At 42.4% G+C, this 23,200-nt stretch overlaps 1 protein-coding gene across 1 annotated transcript in view; it reads left to right on the plus strand.

Moving 5' to 3' along the window:
* GRHL2 (grainyhead like transcription factor 2) overlaps positions 1-23,200 on the plus strand; it is a 296,136-nt gene that overhangs the window by 74,603 nt on the left and 198,333 nt on the right. Inside the window, exons 3-6 of the mRNA XM_030217442.1 lie at positions 2,524-2,591; positions 13,356-13,749; positions 19,291-19,346; positions 19,992-20,148. Of these exons, the coding sequence (XP_030073302.1) occupies positions 2,524-2,591; positions 13,356-13,749; positions 19,291-19,346; positions 19,992-20,148 (675 nt within the window). The remainder of the gene's footprint in view (positions 1-2,523; positions 2,592-13,355; positions 13,750-19,290; positions 19,347-19,991; positions 20,149-23,200) is intronic.

The following is a 23,200-nucleotide window of genomic DNA, read 5'->3' on the forward strand; positions in this document are numbered from 1 at the left end:
TAAATCCACATAAAAATAGTCAGGGAAGATCACAAACACGATCATTGTAAATATATTAGAATAAGATTTTTTTTTAAACGGTTTATTTATCGATTTAGAAAATTATCACTTCAAGCTTATCACTAAAGAAATTAACAGTATATGAAGCAAAGTTAAATCAAGTAATTATGAAATATAGGAAAACATAAATTTTCACAAACTGTTGTTAGTCTACAGTTTAGGGAGGGGAGCATAAAGAAACAGAGTCGCACATAAATCAGAAAAAAATATAAGGAAACAAAGATGGTGCCTGAAAATGACTCAAGTACTTCAAATCTGTGGGTTCTAGGAGGGCATCATTGAGGGTGCTAGACAAAAAAGTAGCTTTCTGCACTGAATAAAAAAAAAAAATATACTAGTAAAAAAAAGCCCATTTCTGTCAGAAATGAAACGGGCGCTAGCAAGGTTTTCCTCGGAGTGTATGTTTGAAAGACAGTGTGTGTGAGAGATGTAGAGTGTGATAGAGAGTGTGTCAGAGACAGTGTATGTGATAGAGAGTGAGTGTGAGTGTGTGCCCCCTCCCCCCTCCCTTTATGGTCTGAGACCCCCCCTTCCCCCTCACCCCTCCCTCCAGCCACCCCTGTCCAGCGACCCTCCTCGCACCCCCCTGCAACCACCCATGTCCATCGACCCTCCTCTCCCCCTGCCCCCCTTGCAGCCACCCATGTCCAGCGGCGACTATCATCTCACCCTGCCCCCCTGCAGCCACCCATGTCCAGCGACCCTGCTCTCCCCCTTTCCCCCTTCCAGCCACCCATGTCCAGCGACCCTGCTCTCTTACCTGCTTCTCCTTCATCCACCCAGGTTGTGTAACGAAATCTTCAGGGCAGGCAGGAAAGATCCACGGTCCTGCCTGCCCGCTGCTGGCGCTGACGCTCCCCCGCTGCCTGATCACTGTTGAAAATGGCCGCCGAGACTTCCAATGGCGATCTCGCGAGACTTCTGCTGAAGTCTTGGAGGCCGCCCTTGTAAGTATCGGCGGCCATTTTGAACAGCGATCCGGCAGCGGGGGGAGCATCAGTATGTCTGTTCACAGATGAACCCCCACTCTGCTGTGACAAGCCGTCCCTTTTTATTAGGCTGTGAGCTCATGTTCAGAGCTAGGGAAAATTACAGAATGCTTCTCTGCTTAGGTACTGTGGGAACGTGGTCACATGCTTTCCCAAGTCCAGGTGGCCAAGCTGGGCCCGGAAAAACAAGTGCCATCCTCCCCTTCACAACCAAATTAGTTAGAACTGTGCCTTATCTTCTGCATTCCAACTTATTTTTGTATTTACAGGAAAAGTTACTTTCAGTCAAAGACAGAGTTGAAAAACAGTCTTTAAAATTCACTTCCATTACATGCATTTAACACCTTCCATCGCTAACCCTCTGATTGCTTTTCCATGGACCGAGGGAATCTGTTTAGACGACGTCACCTCCCACGATGTGCACTGTGGACAGTGCCATCAAATGGGTTCAGCCTACGGGCAGAGTAGGGCTACCTTTAACTCCACCTAAGAGCTCCTGCTACCCCCTTGCTTGTTGAGATAAGCTACGGTCATAGCATTATCCAACATCACATACATCGTTGCTCCCACTACCAGTGGGAAAATCTCCTCTGGGTAAGTACATCGCCCTGGCTTCCAACTGGTTGATGGACTAGAAAGCTTCCTGGTGTGCAAGTGAGCAAGAGTCTGCCACCATTCCAACTCTCTTCTGTCCCCTGCAGGGGGAGATGGAGATCATAGTTTTGAGATCGGGGCGATCACCTGGATAGCAGCAACCTCTGGAGGGGCTTTATATGTGCATTTATCTAGGGCACCAGCTTTAATGCCGTCACCGTGGATCCCAGCAACTGAAAATAGTTTTGTGCATAGGCTTTTGTGCACTGCTGCAGAAGGATCTGGAAGCCTGTTTTATTAAGGCACATAGATAAAATAGGTCCCCCCCGATATTTAAACACTGCAGTAAGCATTGAATTCAAACTGACTATAGCATTTAAATTTATACCTGGATACTCAGTGTCGGGCCACATCCAGATACTGGTGCTGAATATCCGAATATATGGTGGCTACTGGAAGTTATCCCAATACTACTGATATTCAGTGTCAGTACCCGGATAAATATCTAGATAAGTTAAAGACAGCAAACTACTGTCACTGAATATTAGCGGTAGCCAGATAACTTATAGTGGTGCCCCCAGACCAACCCAGCACTATCTAGATAGTTCCAGTGTGGTCATTAAAGATTTTCAGTGGTATTATCCAGATAATGTTGAAAATCAGAGGTCAGCTCCAATAATGATTATATCTAGGGAAGGAGATAACAGTTAATAGCTTTACAACAGAGCGTGGATACTGGATACTTCCCTTTTTTTCAGGAAGGAAGCCAAAGAATTATACCTGGGAGGGGTGTCCTTCTATGAACTTGCACCCACAACAGCCTCTGTTCGTAAAACCTCCATGGTATATATCATATACTGATGCATGTCACTCTTTTCAGGTCCCACGAGAGAAAAGGCTGCTGCCTGTTAATAAACTGGCTGAAATTCAAGAGGATCAGGATAAGAGGTATGGAATCATAGCCAAAATTAAAGCAGTAATGTTAACAAAGTACACTGAATAGGTATTTGTTCAAAGAGCAACTGTCACTTCTCATTTTCTTTCCAGTTCTGCTCAGGAGTACAGAGTCAAAATGACAGAGAACAATTTCCATTTAGAATTTTTCTATTTTTGATCTAATAGCAAATTGTGACAAAATAAATGTATAACAAAAATGCACTTGCCTTCTTTTATTTTTAACTAATATTTTTAGGCTGTAGCTAATATACAGCTAGTTTGTCAGTTTTTTTTAACAGATTAGAAGTTTTTTTTTTTTTTTTCGATTTAGGCTAAGATGGTACAGTATATACATGATAGTTGCAAACTCAAACCTGACATCTGCTACAGCAATTCATGCTGAATAACTTGGGGATACAAAAATCAGAAGTTGATGATGAGGGATTCAGTATCATATATAACTAACACAATTATGAGCAATCGTTTGACCTGAAACACAAGCTTTGACTTAAGTAAATTAAACATAGAAACACAGAAAAATGTAGGCAGATAAGGACCATATGGCCTATCCAGTCTGCCCATCCATGCCATCTACTCTCCCTATCACTCTCTTAATCTTATGTTCTTGACCCAAGCTCTCTTGAATTCAGATACTGTGTTTGTCTCCACCACTTCTACTGAGAGACTGTTCCATGAATTGACTACCCTTTCCATGAAGAAGTATTTCCTTAAGTTACTTCTGAGTCTATCTCCTTTCACCTTCTTCTTATGCCACTTCGTTCCAGAGCTTCCTTTCAATTGAAAGAGATTCGCCTCCTGAGTTTTTATGCTGTGTAGGGATTTAAATGTCTCTATCATATCTCCCTTCTCCTGCATTTCTTCCAAAGTATACATATTGAGATCTTTAAGTCTGTCCCCATACGCTTTATCAAAAAAACCACTGACCATTTTAGTAGCCGCCCTCTGGACCGACTCCATCTTGTTTATATCTTTTTGAAGGTGCGGTCTCCAGAATTGTACACCATATTCTAAATGAGGTCTCACCAGAGTCTTATACTTATACCAGAGTCTCTAGTTTCCTTGCCTCTGATCTTCCCCTCTCTGATCACCATCTTATAACTTTCACACTTAAATCTCCTCCCTCCCAGTCCCGTCCTATCTTATCTAATTTATCTAGGAATCTTCACGATATTGACCCTTCATCTCTATCCTCCCATGTTTCAAACCTCCTCTCTACTGTGGCACCATCCACGTCTGTCAACGAGGCTGTTTCTTCTTACAACAATACTCTATCCTCTGCCTTAGACACTCTTGCACCTTTGAATACCCGCCCTATAAGGCGTACAAAACCCCAACCTTGGCTGACTTCTAATATCCGCTACCTACGTTCCTGTACCCGCTCCGCCGACCGCCTCTGGCGGAAATCTCGGGCCCTTGCTGATTTCTTACACTTTAAGTTCATGCTGACCTCCTTCCAATCTGCTCTTTTACGCGCCAAACAGGATTATTATATCCAACTGACCAACTCTGTTGGCTCTAACCCTCGACTTCTCTTCACCACATTGAACTCTCTCCTCAAGGTGCCCCCTCTCCCAACTCCCCCTTCATTATCTCCTCAGACCCTTGCTGAATTCTTTCACAACAAGGTTCAAAAGATAAACCTTGCATTCTCTACCTCGCCACCTCTCCCTCCACTAGTCCGTTCCCCTCTCTCTCCTCCCCCTCATTCCCTTTCCTCCTTTCCTGAAGTTACTATTGAGGAAACTACACTTCTCCTTTCTTCCTCAAAATGTACCACCTGTTCCTCTGATCCCATTCCCACCCACCTGGAGGAGTGGCCTAGTGGTTAGGGTGGTGGACTTTGGTCCTGGGGAACTGAGGAGCTGAGTTCGATTCCCACTTCAGGCACAGGCAGCTCATTGTGACTCTGGGCAAGTCACTTAACCCTCCATTGCCCCATGTAAGCTGCATTGAGACTGCCATGAGTGGGAAAGTGCGGGGTACAAATGTAACAAAAAAAAAAAAAGCCTTCTCTCTTGCTCTTATTCCTTTTATCTGTCACATTCTCAACCTCTCACTTTCCACTGCGACTGTCCCTGCTGCCTTTAAACATGCTGTGGTCACACCTCTCCTTAAGAAGCCTTCACTCGACCCTACTTGTCCCTCTAATTACTGACCCATCTCCCTCCTTCCCTTTCTCTCCAAATTAGTTGAGCGTGCTGTTCACCGCCGCTGCCTTGATTTTCTGTCCTCACATGCTATTATTGACCCACTACAAACTGGTTTTCGCCCTCTCCACTCAACCGAAACTGGGCTTACTAAAGTCTCCAATGACCTATTACTGGCTAAATCCAGAGGTCTCTATTCCATCCTCATTCTTCTTGATCTTTCCGCTGCTTTTGACACTGTCGATCACAGCATACTCCTCGATACCCCGTCCTCACTTGGATTCCAGGGCTCTGTCCTTTCCTGGTTCTCTTCCTACCTCTCCCTCCGCACCTTCAGTGTTCACTCTGGTGGATCCTCTTCTACTTCTATCCCTCTGCCTGTCGGCGTACCTCAGGGTTCTGTTCTTGGTCCCCTCCTCTTTTCTATCTACACTTCTTCCCTTGGTTCATTAATCTCATCCCATGGCTTTTCCTACCATCTCTATGCTGATGACTCCCAAATCTACCTTTCTACCCCTGATATCTCACCTTGCATCCAAACCAAAGTTTCAGCGTGTTTGTCTGACATTGCTGTCTGGATGTTTCAACGCCACCTGAAATTAAACATGACCAAAACCGAGCTTCTCATCTTTTCCCCCCAAACCCACCTCCCCACTCCCCCCGTTTTCTATTTCTGTTGATGGCTCTCTCATTCTCCCTGTCTCCTCAGCTCAAAACCTTGGGGTCATCTTTGACTCTTCTCTCTCCTTCTCTGCTCATATCCAGCAGATCGCCAAGACCTGTCGTTTCTTTCTTTACAACATCCGTAAAATCCGCCCCTTTCTTTCCGAGCACTCTACCAAAACCCTCATCCACACCCTTGTCACCTCTCGTTTAGACTACTGCAATCTGCTTCTTGCTGGCCTCCTACTTGTTCACCTCTCCCCTCTCCAATCGGTTCAAAACTCTGCTGCCTGTCTCGTCTTCCGCCAGGGTCGCTTTACTCATACTACCCCTCTCCTCAAGTCGCTTCACTGGCTCCCTATCCGTTTTCGTATCCTGTTCAAACTTCTTCTACTAACCTATAAATGTACTCACTCTGCTGCTCCCCAGTATCTCTCCACACTCATCCTTCCCTACACCCCTTCCCGTGCACTCCGCTCCATGGATAAATCCTTCTTATTTGTTCCCTTCTCCACTACTGCCAACTCCAGACTTCGCGCCTTCTGTCTCGCTGCACCCTACGCCTGGAATAAACTTCCTGAGCCCCTACGTCTTGCCCTATCCTTGGCCACCTTTAAATCTAGACTGAAAGCCCACCTCTTTAACATTGCTTTTGACTCGTATCCACTTGTAACCACTCGCCTCCACCTACCCTCCTCTCCTCCTTCCTGTACACATTAATTGATTTGATTTGCTTACTTTATTTTTTGTCTATTAGATTGTAAGCTCTTTGAGCAGGGACTGTCTTTCTTCTATGTTTGTGCAGGGCTGCGTACGCCTTGTAGCGCTATAGAAATGCTAAATAGTAGTAGTAGTAGCAGTTATACAAGGGCATCCTCACTTCCTTTTTCCTACTGGCCATACCTCTTCCTTTGCACCCAAACATCCTTCTAGCTTTTGCTGTTGTCTTTTCTACCTGCTTGGCCACCTTAAGATCATCACATAAGATCACACCCAAGTCCCGTTCCTCTTTTGTACACAAAAGTCCTTCACCCCCTAAACTGTACCATTCCCTTAGGTTTTGCAGTCCAAATGCAAGACTCTGCATATTTTAGCATTAAATCTTAATGCCAGACCATTTCTCTAGTTTTGCTAAGTGCTTCCTCCTGTTTTCCACACATTCAGAGGTGTCTACCGTATTGCAGATTTTGGTATCATCCGCAAAGAGGAAACCTTCCCAGACAGTACTTTAGCAATATCATGTACAAAAATGTTTAAAAGAACTGGTCCAAGAGCCAAACCTTGTAGCACACCTCTGGTAACATCTTTTTCCTCAGAATGAGCTCCATTTACCACTACCCTCTGTCACCTTCCACTCAACCAGCACCCATTCCAGTCTTCGTGGTCCCTGTTTGGATCCAAGTCCTGTTTGGCTTTATTCCTATGCCTTGTTTCTAACCTGGCTTTGTTCTTGTGAATCTTGTCTCTGAATGCTTGTTCTTGTGTTTCTGAGTCTTGTACCTGAAAAACCTTGCTTTTGTAAACCTTGTTCCTGAAGCTTTACTCCTGTGTAGTCTTGCTCCTGCTTACTGTGTTTCTGTTTGTTCCTGAAAGCCTTGTTTCTGTGTGTCTTGTGTCTGAACCTTGTTCCTGAAAGCCTGGCTCTATAGCCACACCCTGCTCTTGGTGTCTGTTACAGTTTGACTGTACCTCTGGCTCCTGCTTTTAGTCTAGCCCTAGCCCTGCTATAGACTTTTGCTTCAGTTAAACCCTGTTCCTGCTTTCTGCTGTTGCCAAAGCTCTGCTCCTGCTTTCTGCTAAAGTCAAAACCCTGTTTCTGTTTTCTGCTAAAACCAAGCTCTGTTCCTGTCCCTGTTAATCCAAGTCTGTTCCTGAACCCTGTTTCTGTTGCCAAGCCAAGTCTGTCCCTGAATCCTATACCTGTTGCCAAATCAAGTGTTCGTGAATCCTGTTCCTGTTGCCAAGCCAAGTATGTCCCTGAATCCTGTACCTGTTGCCAAACCAAGTGTTCCTGAATCCTCTTCCTGTTGCCAAGCCAATTCTGTTCCTGAATCTTGTTGCTGCCTAGCCAAGTCTGTTCCTGAATCCTGTTCCTGCCTAGCCAAGTCTGTTCCTGTTGCCAAGCCAAGTCTATTCCTGAATCCTGTTCCTGCCTAGCCAAGTCTGTTCCTGTTGCCAAGCCAAGTCTGTTCCTGAATCCTGTTCCTGTTGCCAAGCCAAGTCTGTTCCTGCCTAGCCAAGTCTGTTCCTGTTGCCAAGCCATCTGTTCCTGGTTCCTGATCCTGCCTAGCCAAGTCTGTTCCTGTTGCCAAGCCAAGTCTGGTTCCTGATCCTGCCAAGCCAAGTCTGTTCCTGGTTCCTGTGCCTTCCATGTCAAGTCTGGCTACTGCCTTCTCTAAAGGGGAAAGGGAAATGGGACTTGATATACCACCTTTCTGAGGTTTTTGCAACTACATTCAAAGCGGCTTACATATATTCAGGTACTTATTTTTGTACCGGGGCAATGGAGGGTTAAGTGACTTGCCCAGAGTCAAAAGGAGCTGCAGTGGGAATTGAACTCAATTCCCCAGGATCAAAGTCCACTGCACTAACCACTAGGCTATTCCTCCACTCCTGTCTTGCTTCTATTTGTTCTTGTTGCCTAGCTCCTGCCCTGCTTTGTCTGCCATGTTTTGTGCCTAGTCTTGCCTTGTCTTGTCTCATTCAGTCCCATCCTGTATGGATCCAGTCCTTGCCTTGTCCTTGTATTGCCCTTTTCTGGACCCAGTTTTAATCTAGTTCTGTGTCTTGCCTTGTTCTACCTTGCCTTGTTTTGCCTGGGTCTCTGTCCCACTTTTAATCTAGTTCCGAGTCTTGCCTTGTCCTGCCTGGGTTTCAGTTATGGCCCTCTGCCTTGCTTTCCTTGCCTCATCTGGATCCTGTCCTTGTCTTGTCTACTGTATGTAAGTATTGCCACACTGGGACAGACCAAAGGTCCATGAAGCCCAGCATCCTGTTTCCAACAGTGGCCAATCCAGGTCACAAATACCTGGCAAGATCCCAAAAATGTTCAATACATTTTATGCTGCTTTTCCCAGAAGTAAGCAGTGGATTTTCCCCAAGTCAATTTAATAATGGTCTATGGACTTTTCCTTTAGGAAGCTTTCCAAACATTTTTTAAACCCCGCCAAGTTAACCACCTTTACCACATTCTCTGGCAATGAATTCCAGAGTTTAATTACACGTTGAGTGAAGAAAAGTTTTCTCCAATTCGTATTAAATGTACTACTTTGTAGCTTCATCGCATGCCCCCTAGTTCTAGTATTTTTGGAAAGAGTAAACAAACGATTCACGTCCACCCATTCCACTTCACTCATTATTTTATAGACCTATCATATCTCCCCTCAGCCGGCTTTTCTCCAAGCTGAACAGCCCTAGCCACTTCAGCTTTTCCTCATAAAGAAATCGTCCCATCCCCTTTATCATTTTTGTCGTCCTTCTCTGTAACTTTTCTAATTCCACTATATCTTTGCCTTGTTACCTCTGTCTTGCCTTGTCTAGTCTCCTGGTTTATCCTAGTCCTGTCTTGTCTAGCACAGTCTTGCTTTGCCTTGCCTTGCCTAGTCCTGTCTTGTTCTGACTTCTGACTTGTGCCAGCACAGGTGACTTGTCTGCTCCGGCTGCGTTCCAAGGGCTCACTATACATGAATCCATGACAACTCCCCCTTGTGATTTGGATGCGCTGCAGAGAAAAAACATCTCAAATCTAGGTGACGTGGATGTTTTGGGGAGAAAAACATCCAAATAATACTTTATGCCATTTTTGAGACTTTTGCTCTTTTGAAAATGAGCCTCTAAATGTCTTCTCCCATTTTGTAATTTTATAAGGAAGCACCTAGTTAAAACACCTTTTAAGTGGCCTATGTTAAGGTTATTTTATAAAGACAAGTAGATACCTATGTTAAGAATAATAATCAGAAATAAAAAAAAGTAAATAAGGTGATACCTTTTTTATTGGACTAATGTAATATATTTATTAACAAACTTTCAAAGGCAGACTCTTCTTCAGATCAGAAATGAGCAAAAGGTGACAATATCAAACTATATATGTGAAGTATGAAAAGAATTTCAATGGCAGTCTCTAATTCAACTTTATTGGTTGCCAATACAAATGTATGTTGAATTTAAAATGGCTTGTACAATATTTAAGGTTTTAAATGGCTTGTGTTCCAGATGTTAGCTGCATTGATTACATATCCAATGAATAAGAATTCATTCCGTTTTCTGACTTCACTGATTCTGAGTTATTTTTCTGTCACGTATATTCATTTTAAATGGTAAGGGAGGGTTCATTTATGTTTCAGGCTACCAAGATTTGTAATGGCCTTCTATTGCATATTAAAAATAAATCCAAGGCATTTGGTCATGGGAGGGGCCAGGATTCGTAGTGCACTGGCCCCCCTCACATGCCAGGACACCAACTGGGCACCCTAGGGGGCACTTGTAACAATTAAAAAAAAATTAAAATACCTCCCAAGTCCATAGCTCCCTTACCTTGGGTGCTGAGCCCCCCAAATCCCCCCAAAACCATCTGCCCACAACTCCACACCATTACCATAGCACTTATGGCTGAAGGGGGGCACCTAGATGTGGGTACAGTGGGTTTTGGGGGCGGTTTGGAGCGCTCCCATTTAGCAGCAGCACAAGTGTATCAGGTAGGGGGGGATGGGCCTGGGTCCACCTGCCTGAAGTCCACTGCACCCACTAACAACTGCTCCAGGGACCTGCATACTGCTGTGATGGAGCTGGGTATGACATTTGAGGCTGGCATACAGGCTGGAAAAAAACATTTTTAAAGTTCTTTTTTTTTGGTGGGAGGGGGTTAGTGACCACTGGGGGAGTCAGGGTAGGTAATCCCCGATTCTCTCCTGTGGTCATCTAGGCAGTTGGGGCACTTTTTGTGGACTTCGTGAAAAAAAAAGGTCCAAAAAAAGTGACCCAAATTCTTGCTTCTGGCATCCTTTTTTCCATTATCGGCCGAGCGCGCCCATCTCTGCTCGGCAGATAAACAAGCCCCAGTCCCGCCTTCACCACGCCTCCGACACGCCCCCATCTACTTTGTCCGTTCCCGCGACAGACTGCAGTTGGAGGCGCCCAAAATTGGCTTTCGATTGTACCGATTTGGGCGCCCATGAGAGAAAGGCGCCCATCTCCCGATTTGGGTCGAAATATGGGCGTCTTTCTCTTTCGAAAATAAGCTGGATAGTCAGTTACTGGCTGGCTGCTAACCGTGGATATTCAGTAGGAGATAACTGGTTATCTCCTGATGAATATCCATGGTTAGTTGCTAAAACACTATTTAACCATCCAGGTGCCATTCCTAGGGCCCTGTTTACTAAGCCGCATGCGCTAATTTTGTGCACGTGCTAAAAACGCTAGCACACTTTAGTAAAGGGGGCCCCTAGTTTTGAATTAGGGCTGCACCAAATATTCGGCCCCCTAGTGCATAGCCATATACTAAAACATTGATTAACCTGGTTGTCTTAAATGATTTTATTGTGCATCAAAAGAGAGGGGTAGGGGAAGAAGGGTAGGGTTAATCTGTTTGCAAAATACACCCATCTTTTATGTGCAGCACTATATGTCAAGATTTAGAGGGTATGTACAGTTGGATACTAGCTGTGCATTTCTGTTTGTATCTGATTAATAAAAGTGATTTCAACATAAAATGTCTTGCCTTGGACACTCTGAAACTTCACTGTCTATCAGAGATATGTTGCAAGACTATGACAGAGAGGAAATTCACATAGTTAATTGTGAAAATATTAGTGATAGACTAATATATGTTTTTCTGTAACTGAACTGTAATTCATTTTAATATTGAGATTGTTTATCTCAATTTGAAATACCTGTGAAGACAAAAATTGAAACAAAATTTAAAGTGTCTAGGGGGTCTTTTACTAAAGCCTAGCTTGAGCTGTCTGCAGCAGGGCCCATAGGAATAAAATGGGCCCTGCTGCAGATAACTCGAGCCTTTGAATCTTGAATAATTGTTGCATTTTTTTAGAGCACTAAATTGAAAATATATGTAAAACTCTCATGTATTTATATTAATTTTATGGGTAATCAATAGAAATAAAACATGGAAAAGAAAATAAGATGATAGCTTTTTTATTGGACATAATTTAATACATTAATTTTATGGTAATTAATAATGATTTTTTATGTTTCCGATAATTAAAATAAATTATTATTTTCTTGTATATTCCTTAGGGCTCCTTTTATAAAGCTGCACTAGTGATTCTGATGTCCGTTTACCATATTTGCTGCATGGGAATCGCTAGCATGGCTTTTGCAAAAGGAGCCCTTAGTCTGCTGTTGAGTTTAATTGAGCAAACTAAGGGGCCCTTTCACTAAGGCGCGTAAGCATCTACACCTGCCCAACGCACGCCAAAATGGAGTTACCGCATGACTACTGCGTGACTCTTGTGATAATTTCATTTTTGGCGTGCATCCGATATGCGCGTCTGAAAAATATTTTTTATTTTCGGGTACGTGTAATGGAAGCGTGCAGGTCATTACCGCCCGGATTCTTTACCGCTAGGTCAATGGCTGGTGGTAAGGTCTCAGACCCAAAATGGACGCACGACAATTTTGATTTTGCCGCACGTCCATTTTCAGCAAAAAAAAAAAAGTCTTTTTTAGAGGCGCTCTAAAAAATGAATCAGCGCACGCCCAAAACACACGCCTACCCTACTGCAAGCCATTTTTCAGCACACCTTTGTAAAAGGACCCCTAAGGGACTTTTTTTTTTACTACGGAACGCCTAAAAGTAGCCTGCGCTGGTGTAGGCATGTGTTTTTTTTGTGGCTGAAAACAGATGTACGGCAAAATTAAAATCAGCGTGTCCATTTTCGAGCAGAGACCTTACTGCCACTCATTGACTTAGCGGTAAGGTCTCATGTGCTAACCGGGCAGTAAGTAGCCAGCGCACGTAAACTGCTGATTACCACCAGTTAAGCACCACGCAGTAGAAAATAGAAAATATTTTCTACCGCGTGTTTTGGGCACATAAAAAATGGAATTACCCGGGGCACACAGTAGCTGGGCAATAGTTCCAATTTGACACGTGTTGGACACGTGTAGGTGCCTACCCACCTTAGTAAGAGGGCCCCTAAATAATTTCTACTGTGACATAAGAATAAAAAATGTAATATTATACTATACCACCAGGGGTGCTATATCATCAAAATATTGCATCATTGTAACTTCAATGGTCTTACGTTCCTGGATCGTTATAATGTTATTTCAGTATTCTGACCATAAAGTCATTGATGCAATCCCAGGTGATGAAAAATGCTTAACTACAAAGGTGTCATCTTTATCTGCTTTAATGTGGTGCCCGTGTGAGTTGATTCTCATCTTTAGCAGCTCTTCCATCTCCCCGGTATAGCACCTTTCGACTTATTTTCTGATTTCAATAATATATACAACATTTGAGGAACAGCATGAATAGGATCCCTTTATGTTGAATGTTTTTCCCATGTATGTAACTGGGAGCATCTACTCGTCTTTATAAAATACTAGCATAAATGGCAGACATGTAGATTTACACTAGCCCTAGAGCCAGTGTACATATCTATACCAATGTGTTTCAATTCGAAGCATATGCTTCTGTGCCAATCATTATTTTATAAGAGGTCATTTACACACATTTATGGCCACATCCACATGAAAATGGCTACAGTACCACCAAAGGTGGTAAATACTCTATTGCTTAAAGTTTGTGCCCCCGTACAAAGCTCCACTCAAATTGATTAGTGCATAAGGCCCCTACTTGTGCATTATTGACTTAAATGTACCGTATGCTGCTTTCAAGAAGTGGTTTATCATGATAGTAATGTATACTTTATGGACTTGTGTTATTGATTGATTGATTGATTGATTGATTGATTGATTTTCACAGACATTGTCTTGGAAATAATGATGCGCCAAGTAATTTGAGTGGAGGAGAGAACAGAGTACAAGTTTTGAAGTCTGTGCCTGTGAACCTTTCTTTAAACACAGAACACTTGGAATCCTCCAAAAGGGAGTCATATAGCACTAGTGTGTCGGAAAGTCCAACCCCCATCTCTGCTTCAGGAATTACAGTGGTGAAAGCTGAAGAGTTCACACCAGTTTTTATGGCTCCTACAGCACACTACTCCAGAGGAGGAAGCGAGGAGCATCGTGGGGTTATTTTTGAACAAACTCAATATGATATAGCAAGTATTGGAAGCCATACAGACTACCTCAAGGATGACCAACGTAGCACTCCAGATAGTACCTACAGCGAAACTTTCAAAGATGGAATAACAGATGTAAGTTTGCAATCATTGGAACTGCTTTGTATGTGGCGACGTACCAAACTGTCAGAAATGTAAACAAAAGGAGGGGTTTAGCTCTTTGCTTGCATGCTGCGTTTCACAGATGTAATACACATATGTGACCAATTCTGAGAAAAGGTGACTAAAGTCATCAGAAACCAAAAATGAAGTTTTAATGAATTTTGTATTTGTAATACAACACTCTAACACCCATCCTGCTATGTGAAAAAACAGAAAAGGTTCAGAAGTTCAAATTTAACTTTTTCAGACTGCATATGGACCCTTAGGTGTTCAGCGCTGCGTGTGTCTGGTAGCGCTATACAAATGCTAATAATAATAATAATAGCATAAAAAATCGGCCATTCTCAACATTTCTTCTACTTTAGTCACCTTTCACCAGAGACAGTCACAAATATGGTCCAAAAAAACAACAAGGCAGACGATCTGCAGACTCAAATGTGGAAACAAGCAAAGCAGATCAGTAGTAGGTACAAATAAATGTTTATTATATGGTTATAACTCAATAAAACGCCCAATACAGGCCGTGTTTCGCCCAAAAGGGCTGTGTCAAGGGCTATACTGTGATTTTCACCACCAAATGGTTTAAATGGTCTGTACCCTAATTTCCACCATATACAATTGATGGCCAAGTGACTACTGCTACTAGTAGCATTTGTATAGCGCTACCAGACGCACGCAGCGCTGAACACCTATGGGACTGGGAGGGGTGAGGCACAGCAGAGGGAAGGAACAGGAGATGGATGGGACTGGGAGAGGTGGTGAGCAGAGGGAAGGAGCAGAAGATGGATGGGGCTGGGGTGAGGCACAGCAGAGGGAAGGAGCAGAAGATGGATGGGACTGGGAGAGGTGGGGCACAGCATAGGGAAGGAGCAGGAAATGGATGAGACTGGGAGGGATGGTGAGCAGAGGGAAGGAGCAGAAGATGGATGGGACTGGCTGGGAAGAGTGGTCTTGGAGGCAAGGGAAGGAAGGAGAGACATGGATGGAGCTGGGACTGATAGGGTGATGAGATGTAGTGGAGGGTAGATGAGGGCAAAGGAGGTGAGTACAGAGTATGGGAATGGGGGACTAATGAAGGGAAAGGGAAATGGGACTTGATATACCGCCTTTCTGAGGTTTTTGCAACTACATTCAAAGCGGTTTGCATATATTCAGGTACTTATTTTGTACCAGGGGCAATGGAGGAGGGTTAAGTGACTTGCCCAGAGTCACAAGGAGCTGCAGTGGGAATCGAACTCAGTTCCCCAGGATCAAAGTCAACTGCACTAACCACTAGGCTACTACTCCATAAGGAAGTGGGTGAAAGATGGGGTAGGAATTTAGGAGACTGGGTAAGGGAGAGACAGAGGGGGGAATGGGAGTGCTGGAGAGGGAATGAGAGGGAGATGGTCAAAGCCAGTAGGTAGATGGATAGTAAGGACTAAAGAGTGAGAGAAAAGTGTGTGTGTGTGTGTGTGGGGGGGGGGGGGGGGGAACATAAAATGAAAGATCTGTGGCAGACAGTTGCAGAGAAGGACAGGAAAAAGACACGAGAAGACTGAAGAAATAGAAAAGTCAACCTGGAAAAGAATTTAGGAGAAGACTGATACATGGAAAGTGGAAAAGAGACTGGGACCAGACCAACTAGAAGAATAGAATGCTCAGACAACAAAGGTAGAAAACAAAACATTCTTTTTTATTTAATGCTTTTTAAGGACTAAGATGTGCCTGCTTTGTGAAATGTACATTTTTTCTATTGTATTTTGCAGAGTACAGGAGAAAATACATTTCTGTTTCTCTTTTACCAGTATTTGCATTGCTTACAGAGTCTGGCTTTCTTGAAGAGATCTATATTTCAGTTTTTGTGGGCATGTTTTTTGTGGTTCCCTATTTTGTATCACGTGAGGGTATGCCCATGTTCTGCATATGTGACTGACGTGACAGATTCTGCTAGCATGTAGTGTTTGTGTAGGAATGTGTAACAGTCTAGCTCGTTACAGTTTTCCAGTAGTAGGTATATTGGTGCTCTAGGGTCCAGTGTAAAATTTATAGCACTGTCTTTTCATAGGTGGGTTAAGACTGTTGTGTGTTAAGTTTTCTGTATAGGTTTTGAGTGTCTTTTTGTAGGGTTTTGTGTTATTTTATAAAGTGTCTGCCCCTATTGTTTTTGATGCTGTCTTCATATTCAGCATTTTAGTCTGGTGCGTGTGTGTTTTTGTTGTTTTTATTAATAGCCATAATGAATATGTATGAGATGTATATATGCAAATATGTCAAGCCACACCCTTTGCCCCCCCAAATGAAACAGTCAAACTATGCCCATGTCTTTTCCTTACAAAATATTTGAAGCAAGGAACAGACAGCAAGCATAGTGTACAGCAACCCATATTAAGTCATTCAGCCATACATAAAACAGTTATACATATAGTATGTAGTATACATAAATTAAGCAATCTGAAGTCTGACATTTTTCCTTTTCAATGGAAGATTACATTAGTAAGGTAATTCTGAAGAAGCTCAATTTAGACTCCTCTCAAGTAGAAAATTATAGGCCGGTATCTAAATTACCATTTCTTTAAGTTTGCAGAAAAGACAGCTTTTGTCCAGTTAAAGGACGTTGCTGACAAGAGAAATCTCCTACATCCTTTCCAGTTGAGTTTTGAAACCTTTACAGTACAGAAATTGCTTTGCTGCACATACTGTGTAAAGCTGCTCTTAATATTTCTTTGGATCTATCTGCAGCTTTCGATTTTAGTAGATCATGATCTTCTGGTGTCCTATCTGGAAAACGCTGACCTCAGAGAAACGGTTTTATGCTGGTTTTGCTCATTTCTTACTAGGCATTCTTTTTATATTTTACATAATTTGGAGATTTCAGATAATTATTCCATTAGTTTTGGTGACCCTTATTACCTGAAGACTGGAGGGTGGCCAATGTGACCTTGGGCAAATCACTTAACCCACTATCGCCTCAGGTAGAAAATTAGATTGTGAGTCCGATAGGGAAATGCCTAGAGTAACTCACCCTGAGCTACTACTGAAGAGGTGTGTGCAAAATCCAAATTTTAAAACTGGGCTTCAGGGGTGATCTGGGAAATTATAGACCAGTAAGCCTGAATATAGAGACAAATATGGTTTAATGGTACAGAGAATTATCCAGGCGCTGAAGGGTACTATAGATCCCAAGCTCCGGATGGCATCAGAAAATGAACTCAACCAGATATCTCTGTTGATATACAATTGACTGTGAGTCATCTGTTTTACCAGTGTCTTTGTATCAAAAATCAATAGACCCCTGACGCAGGCCTTACGGCCGAAACACAAATCGTGTCAGGTTGTTTTTATTGATTTGAATTAAGACCTTGTTTAGGAAACACCAATTGTGAGAGGACCTTTTTTGGATCCACTGTTCGTGTATTTGGCATTCATATAAACAGACATGAGCATGACACCTTGACAGTGTGCAGTATTTCCCATGTTAAACAGGTAACACACAAGAGTGTGGGAATGGGTGGGAATTTGGAATGCACATTTCTTAGCATGCATTTGGTTTGTTTGGACACCTTAAAAATTTTAGTGCTTGCAAAATTGATTGTACAAATTAATGCATGCACCGTCAGTTCTGAATGTTGAAAAGTTCTGTGTGTAGAAAGCAAGTTATTAAAATGAATGAGTGGAACAAACTAAACACCCAAGAAACTGGAAAAATTCAGAAAAATCTGAAAACAAACCAAAACAATTTTGTCCATGCATGTCTCTCGCGGGGACTGTGCCTTACTGTTAATGTGGTGATAGTTGCCATGCATTAACTGTTAACATGGCAGATAATAAATTCAGATAACACCATATCAAGTGGTGCAGTTAACTGCATCGCATCATCTGCCATTCTGTCAATTTTACAGTACAAAACATTTTCTCTGCATTAACTGAGGGGTCCTTTTACAAAGGCGTGGTAGGCTCTCCGTGCCTGCGTGTACCAAAATGAGACTACCGCCAGGCTAGAGCGCCCCCTGGCGACAATTCTGAATTTTGTGCGTCCATATCACTGGGATAGATTATTTTTTTTAATTTCCTTCCATGCATGGTGTTTCCGGTGTTAATCGGCAGTTGGCACACACTGACCTGTCACCGCGCATGTAGCATGTGAGCCCTTACCGCTAGATCATTGGGTGGTGTTAAGGGCTCAGGCCGTAAATAGTCGCATGCTGTTTCAATTTTACCGCAGGCCCTTTTTCCGGCCCATTGAAAAAAAGCCCTTTTTCCCAGACACGGTAAAAACTGGCCCTGCACACATCAAAAACATGTGCCCACACTACTGCAGGCCTCTTTTTGCTGCGGCTTAGTAAAAGGACCCCTGAATGGTTTAAAGCAGAGGTTTTGCATTTAATGTGTACTGGCTATTAATCTGGGGTGACTGCAGTACGTTAGGAAACAGACCTCTATATTTGTGCCTGCCGAATGAGTTCTCACTGCGATAACCTGGTTTAGGATTGAATAATCACTGTTTTGTTTGTGTAACTCACAGTAACTTCCCAGCACCAGATGATAACCACATCAGAGTTATTTCTTTTTAATTAAACATCACCTCTTAAAATTTGCTTTTATCTTTGCTCAGCTTCAGGATATGACATGACGTCGAAATTGAGAAAGAAAGTAGAACCTTGCCAATGGAATATATTAAGTTTCCCTTTGTTTATTTTTATTTTTTTTCATATGCTGCTTATTGAGGGCAGAAATCCTCTGCTGTCAGATTTTGAAGTCTGAGTCCTCTGTACATGGTAGGGATGTGCACAATGATGAAAAGAAGTTTAGTTTATGTATGGATTTTCCTAATTTTTCTTGATTTGTCATTTTTATTCATTTTAAATGTGCATGCTCAAACTGTTTTGTGCATGCAAATCAATGTACATGCATTAATTCAAAGGTATGTATTGCATGCACTTAAAATTTGTAGGTGCTCAAATGAACTGAATGCACATTTGTGAATTTGTACCCCTTACATGTAGAGATGAGAAAAAGTAGAGTATATTTCACTTTTCTACAGGCTGCAGACATACAAAGTTGGTTCTCTTTTTTCATGAATAATTTCAGCATAGGTCTGCATGCTAAATCTTTCATATAAGCTCTCCAATTCTGTGAAATGTTTTTTTGTGAAAAGATATGTAAAGCAGCAAAAAGATGAAAATAGTGGTCTCATGAAAATGGCCAATTAATGGCAAATAATTACAAACTTTTCACGAAAAGTAAGGCAAAATTAATGTATCATTGGAATGTGCTTCCCTGAAATTGAGGTTGTGTTGTAGCTTTTTTTTTTTTTTTTGCGAATAATTCAAAAGGGCAAAACACACTTCTGCTGTGAATAAATTTGTGCATCTCTCTGCTGAGGAAGACAAAGCAATGAAATCCCATTTGAACGTAAAAAAAATAATAAGTATTGCATGCTTTCAAAACAATACTTGTGCCTCAACATTTCTGTATCTAAGAAACATTAATTAGCTTTTTCTTTTCCTTTTTCGTTGCTTCTAAAACTTATAGAAATATCGCAGTACATCAGTAGGGGCAGAGGACTTTATGTATGAACAAAAATCAAGGTATGTGTATGGTCTCTTCATGGGTGTTAGCCATGTTTTGTAAACATTAGTGCATGTTGACTGCCACCATGGTTATAGGAATAACATGGGTGTGTCAGCAGTGAGCATACGCTAATATTTTTAGCACATGCTAATGTTTAGTAAACATGGGCAATTGGTATCCTAATTTTTCCCCTCCTCCATACTTCAGATTGTTTGGCCGGGTATACCCTCACTGAGAGGATCCTCTGATGGTACTCCTCAGCTCACAGTAAAGGTAGCCATTTTTCTTTCACCCTTGGACTCAAGCGGACTCCATGCATAGTATGTTTGAGCCCTGCAGGCCCCGTAATTATCTCTTCAATTAATACGAAGAGCTTTCAGATCCTTGTGTTAAGAGTCTCTCTCCTCCATTTGTCCCTTTAACCATAATTGATCATCTCTGTTTGATCCTATCTTATGCTACTCCACTAATAAAAATTAAAACTTAGTTAAAGTGTTACCAGATGTGCATGCTTCATAAGAATGCCTTGCTATTCTGTTTAATTATTGACTTCATTTTTTTAAAGGAAATATGTATTAATGTGTGTGTGTGTATATATAAAACACACAAACACAAGGCAATCTTGATGAGCTATATTGTGTTTTTCTGTTTTCCTTTCACAGTAGCACTTTTCAGTACACTTTAGAAGCAACAAAATCTCTGCGTCAGAAACAAGGGGAGGGCCCAATGACCTATTTAAACAAGGGGCAGTTCTACGCCATAACGCTGAGCGAAACAGGTGCCAACAAGTGCTTCCGACATCCAATCAGCAAAGTCAGGGTGAGAAAACTCTTTCATCACTCTGAACATGACTATGTGCTTCGCAGTACGTCTACTGCAATGGGACATGAAAATGTTCATGCTTAGGATTAGATGTGCTATATATTATTCCCATAGACACACACATGTGGGGCAATCCTGTACCCTAGGGCCCCGATATTCAGACCGCATAAGGTAGCTAGGCTGCTTACCGTGGTTGGCACTGAGTCCGAATACTCAGTGCGGGGCTGTTTCTGGTGACCGGCATTGAATATTGCAGTGTTTTATGGCTGGTTTAACTTTAACTTCCAAGCCAATATTCAGCGCTGGCTTGTTAAGTTTAAACCAGCTAAAGATATTTTACCTATTTTGACGGCCTAATTTGGCTGCTAAACTGTGTGCTGAATATCGGCAGATAGCTGGTTATATTGCGTGATATAGAGGGGCATTTTCGAAAGAAACGTCCAAGTTGTGATTTGGACGTCTTTGCAAAACGTCTAAATCCAGGAGAGGGGAAAACTGTATTTTCGAAAAAAAGATAGACGTCCATCTTTCGTTTCGAAAATACCATCAGAGATGTCCAAATCCTTGAATTTGGACGTCCCTACATTTGGACGTCCTTGGATTTGGATGTCTCTGACTTTCTGCAATTTTCGAAACCAAAGATGTCCATGTCAAAAATGTCCAAATTCAGGCCATTTGGATGTGGGAGGAGCCAGCATTTGTAGTGCACTGGTCCCCCTGACATGCCAGGACACCAGCCGGGCACCCTAGGGGGCACTGCAGTGCACTTCATAAAATGCTTCCAAGAACATAGCTCCCTTACCTTGTGTGCTGAGCCCACCAAAACCCACTACCCACAACTGTACACCACTACCATAGCCCTTACGGGTGAAGGGGGGCACCTAGATGTGGGTACAGTGGGTTTCTGGAGGGTTTTGGAGGGCTCGCTGTTTCCTCTACAAATGTAACAGGTAGGGGGGTATGGGCCTGGGTCTGCCTGTCTGAAGTGCACTTTAGTACTCACTACAACTGCTCCTGGACCTCAGTATGACATCTGAGGCTGGCATAGAGGCTGGCACAAAATATTTTTAAAGATGTTTTCTGAGGGTAGGAGGGGGTTAGTGACCACTGGGGGAGTAACGGGATGTCATCCCCGATTCCCTCCGGTGGTCATCTGGTCATTTTGGGCACCTTTTTTTGCCTTATTTGTAAAAAAAAAAACATTTCCGGGTGAAAACGTCCAAGTGTTCGTCAGGGACGTCCTTGCTTTTTACGATTATGGGTCAAAGACGTCCAAGTGTTAGGCACGCCTAAGTCCCGCCTCTGACACGCCATCTTGAGATTTAGATGTCCTTGTGACGGACTGCAGTTGGAGACGTCCAAAATTGAGTTTCGATTATACCGATTTGGATGTCTCTGTGAGAATGTTGTCCATCTTTCAATTTATGTCGAAAGATGGATGTCCTTCTCTTTCGAAAATGAGCCTGATAATCAACTATCTGGTAAGCGCTAACCAGCAATATTCAGTGGGAGATAACTGGCTGTTTCCCACTGAATATTGCTGGCTGGTTAAATGGTTTTAAATATCAGGCCGCAGATGCTCACATTTACACACGCATTATCCTTGGGATTCTATATAGTGCGACTTAAGTTGCGCATGCAAATCCAGTCGTATTCTGGATTTGCGTGTGCAACTTAATTACTTAACAAGCCAATCAGCACTGATAATTGCCATTTAAGCAATTATTGATACTAATTGTCATTAATTAGAAGTTATGCGCAGAACTGTCTAAGCATATTGAATAACGTAATGCATGTAAATTCTAAGAAGCATAGTTGAAAAGGGGGCGTGGCCATGGGTGTACAATGGGCGGGTCATGGGCGCTTCTAAAATCTATGCACGTGGCTATAGAATACTTCCGGTCCATGAGTAATTTAGGTGTCGGCATTTAACTCCCAAGTTTTACTTGGCATAACTGCCTGTGAATAAATTTAGCCATATGGATGAGCACTCGGTGTATTCTAGAAACTGTGTGGAAATTTAGGCTTATTCTATAAAGTATACGTACTTTATAGAATACACCTAGGCGTATTTCAATTCGGCGCTGATTTTTTAGGTGTGATTATAGAATCTAGACCTATATGCATAAATGTTAAGAATACTAGATGTGGGTAAGCACTAGCTTAACTTCATAGCGCATACTTGCAAGGGGGTGTACACAGAGCCAGATTATGGGTGGGATGTAGATGGAGCCCCCCCACTTACATGCATACTGTAAGTTATGCATGTTCCTGCCGCACTTAGATGCTCATACTTTTACTACCTCTATGGTTGGCGTAAGTCCAAGTACCTGTCAGGTGCATTATGTCTGTTACGCTAGTATTCTATAAAGGAAAGTAGGCACCTACCTTCCTATATACAATAAGTTCCTACAGCTCGTCCAGGGCTTATTTCCAAACTCCTCAAAGTCCATATTAGTTGCACTGCACTTAGAGTGCTTTGGAAATAAGACCTTCATTTGGAGGCACCCAGTTATAAAATTGCCCACCATAGGGGGCAATTCTAATTCTATAATGGGTGCCTACTTTCCTATATAGAATACTAATGCAGCTCTTCACTGAGGTGCAAACACTTTGGCAGCCATAGAACTGGGGTAGGTGCATGCATCTAAATACTGGAGATATACACTAACTTCCAGTGCTCTTTAAATTTCACGCATAAATACGAGTCTTGTCAATGCTCTGCGCACCTGTAAAACGCATACTTTGTAAGACATTTAAGGGCACTTATTAGCAGCTATTTTATTGAATGACCCCTAAAGGACCTGATTTATGAAGCTCTTTTAGCGTAGAGACAAAAGGAGTAATTCTGAAATCTGGGTGCTAACCTTTACATACCAGTTGCATGCATAAATGTTTACAAAACTAGCATATGCATGCATATATGTGTACTTATGCACATACTCGTTGCCAGAGAACGTAGTAAAAGCAGATAGCTTAGCGGGGTTTAAAAAAAGGTTTGGATGGCTTCCTAGAGGAAAAGTCCATAGACCGTTATTAAAATGGACTT

Source organism: Microcaecilia unicolor, chromosome 1, assembly GCF_901765095.1.
Source record: "Microcaecilia unicolor chromosome 1, aMicUni1.1, whole genome shotgun sequence".
NCBI classification, from domain to species: domain Eukaryota; kingdom Metazoa; phylum Chordata; class Amphibia; order Gymnophiona; family Siphonopidae; genus Microcaecilia; species Microcaecilia unicolor.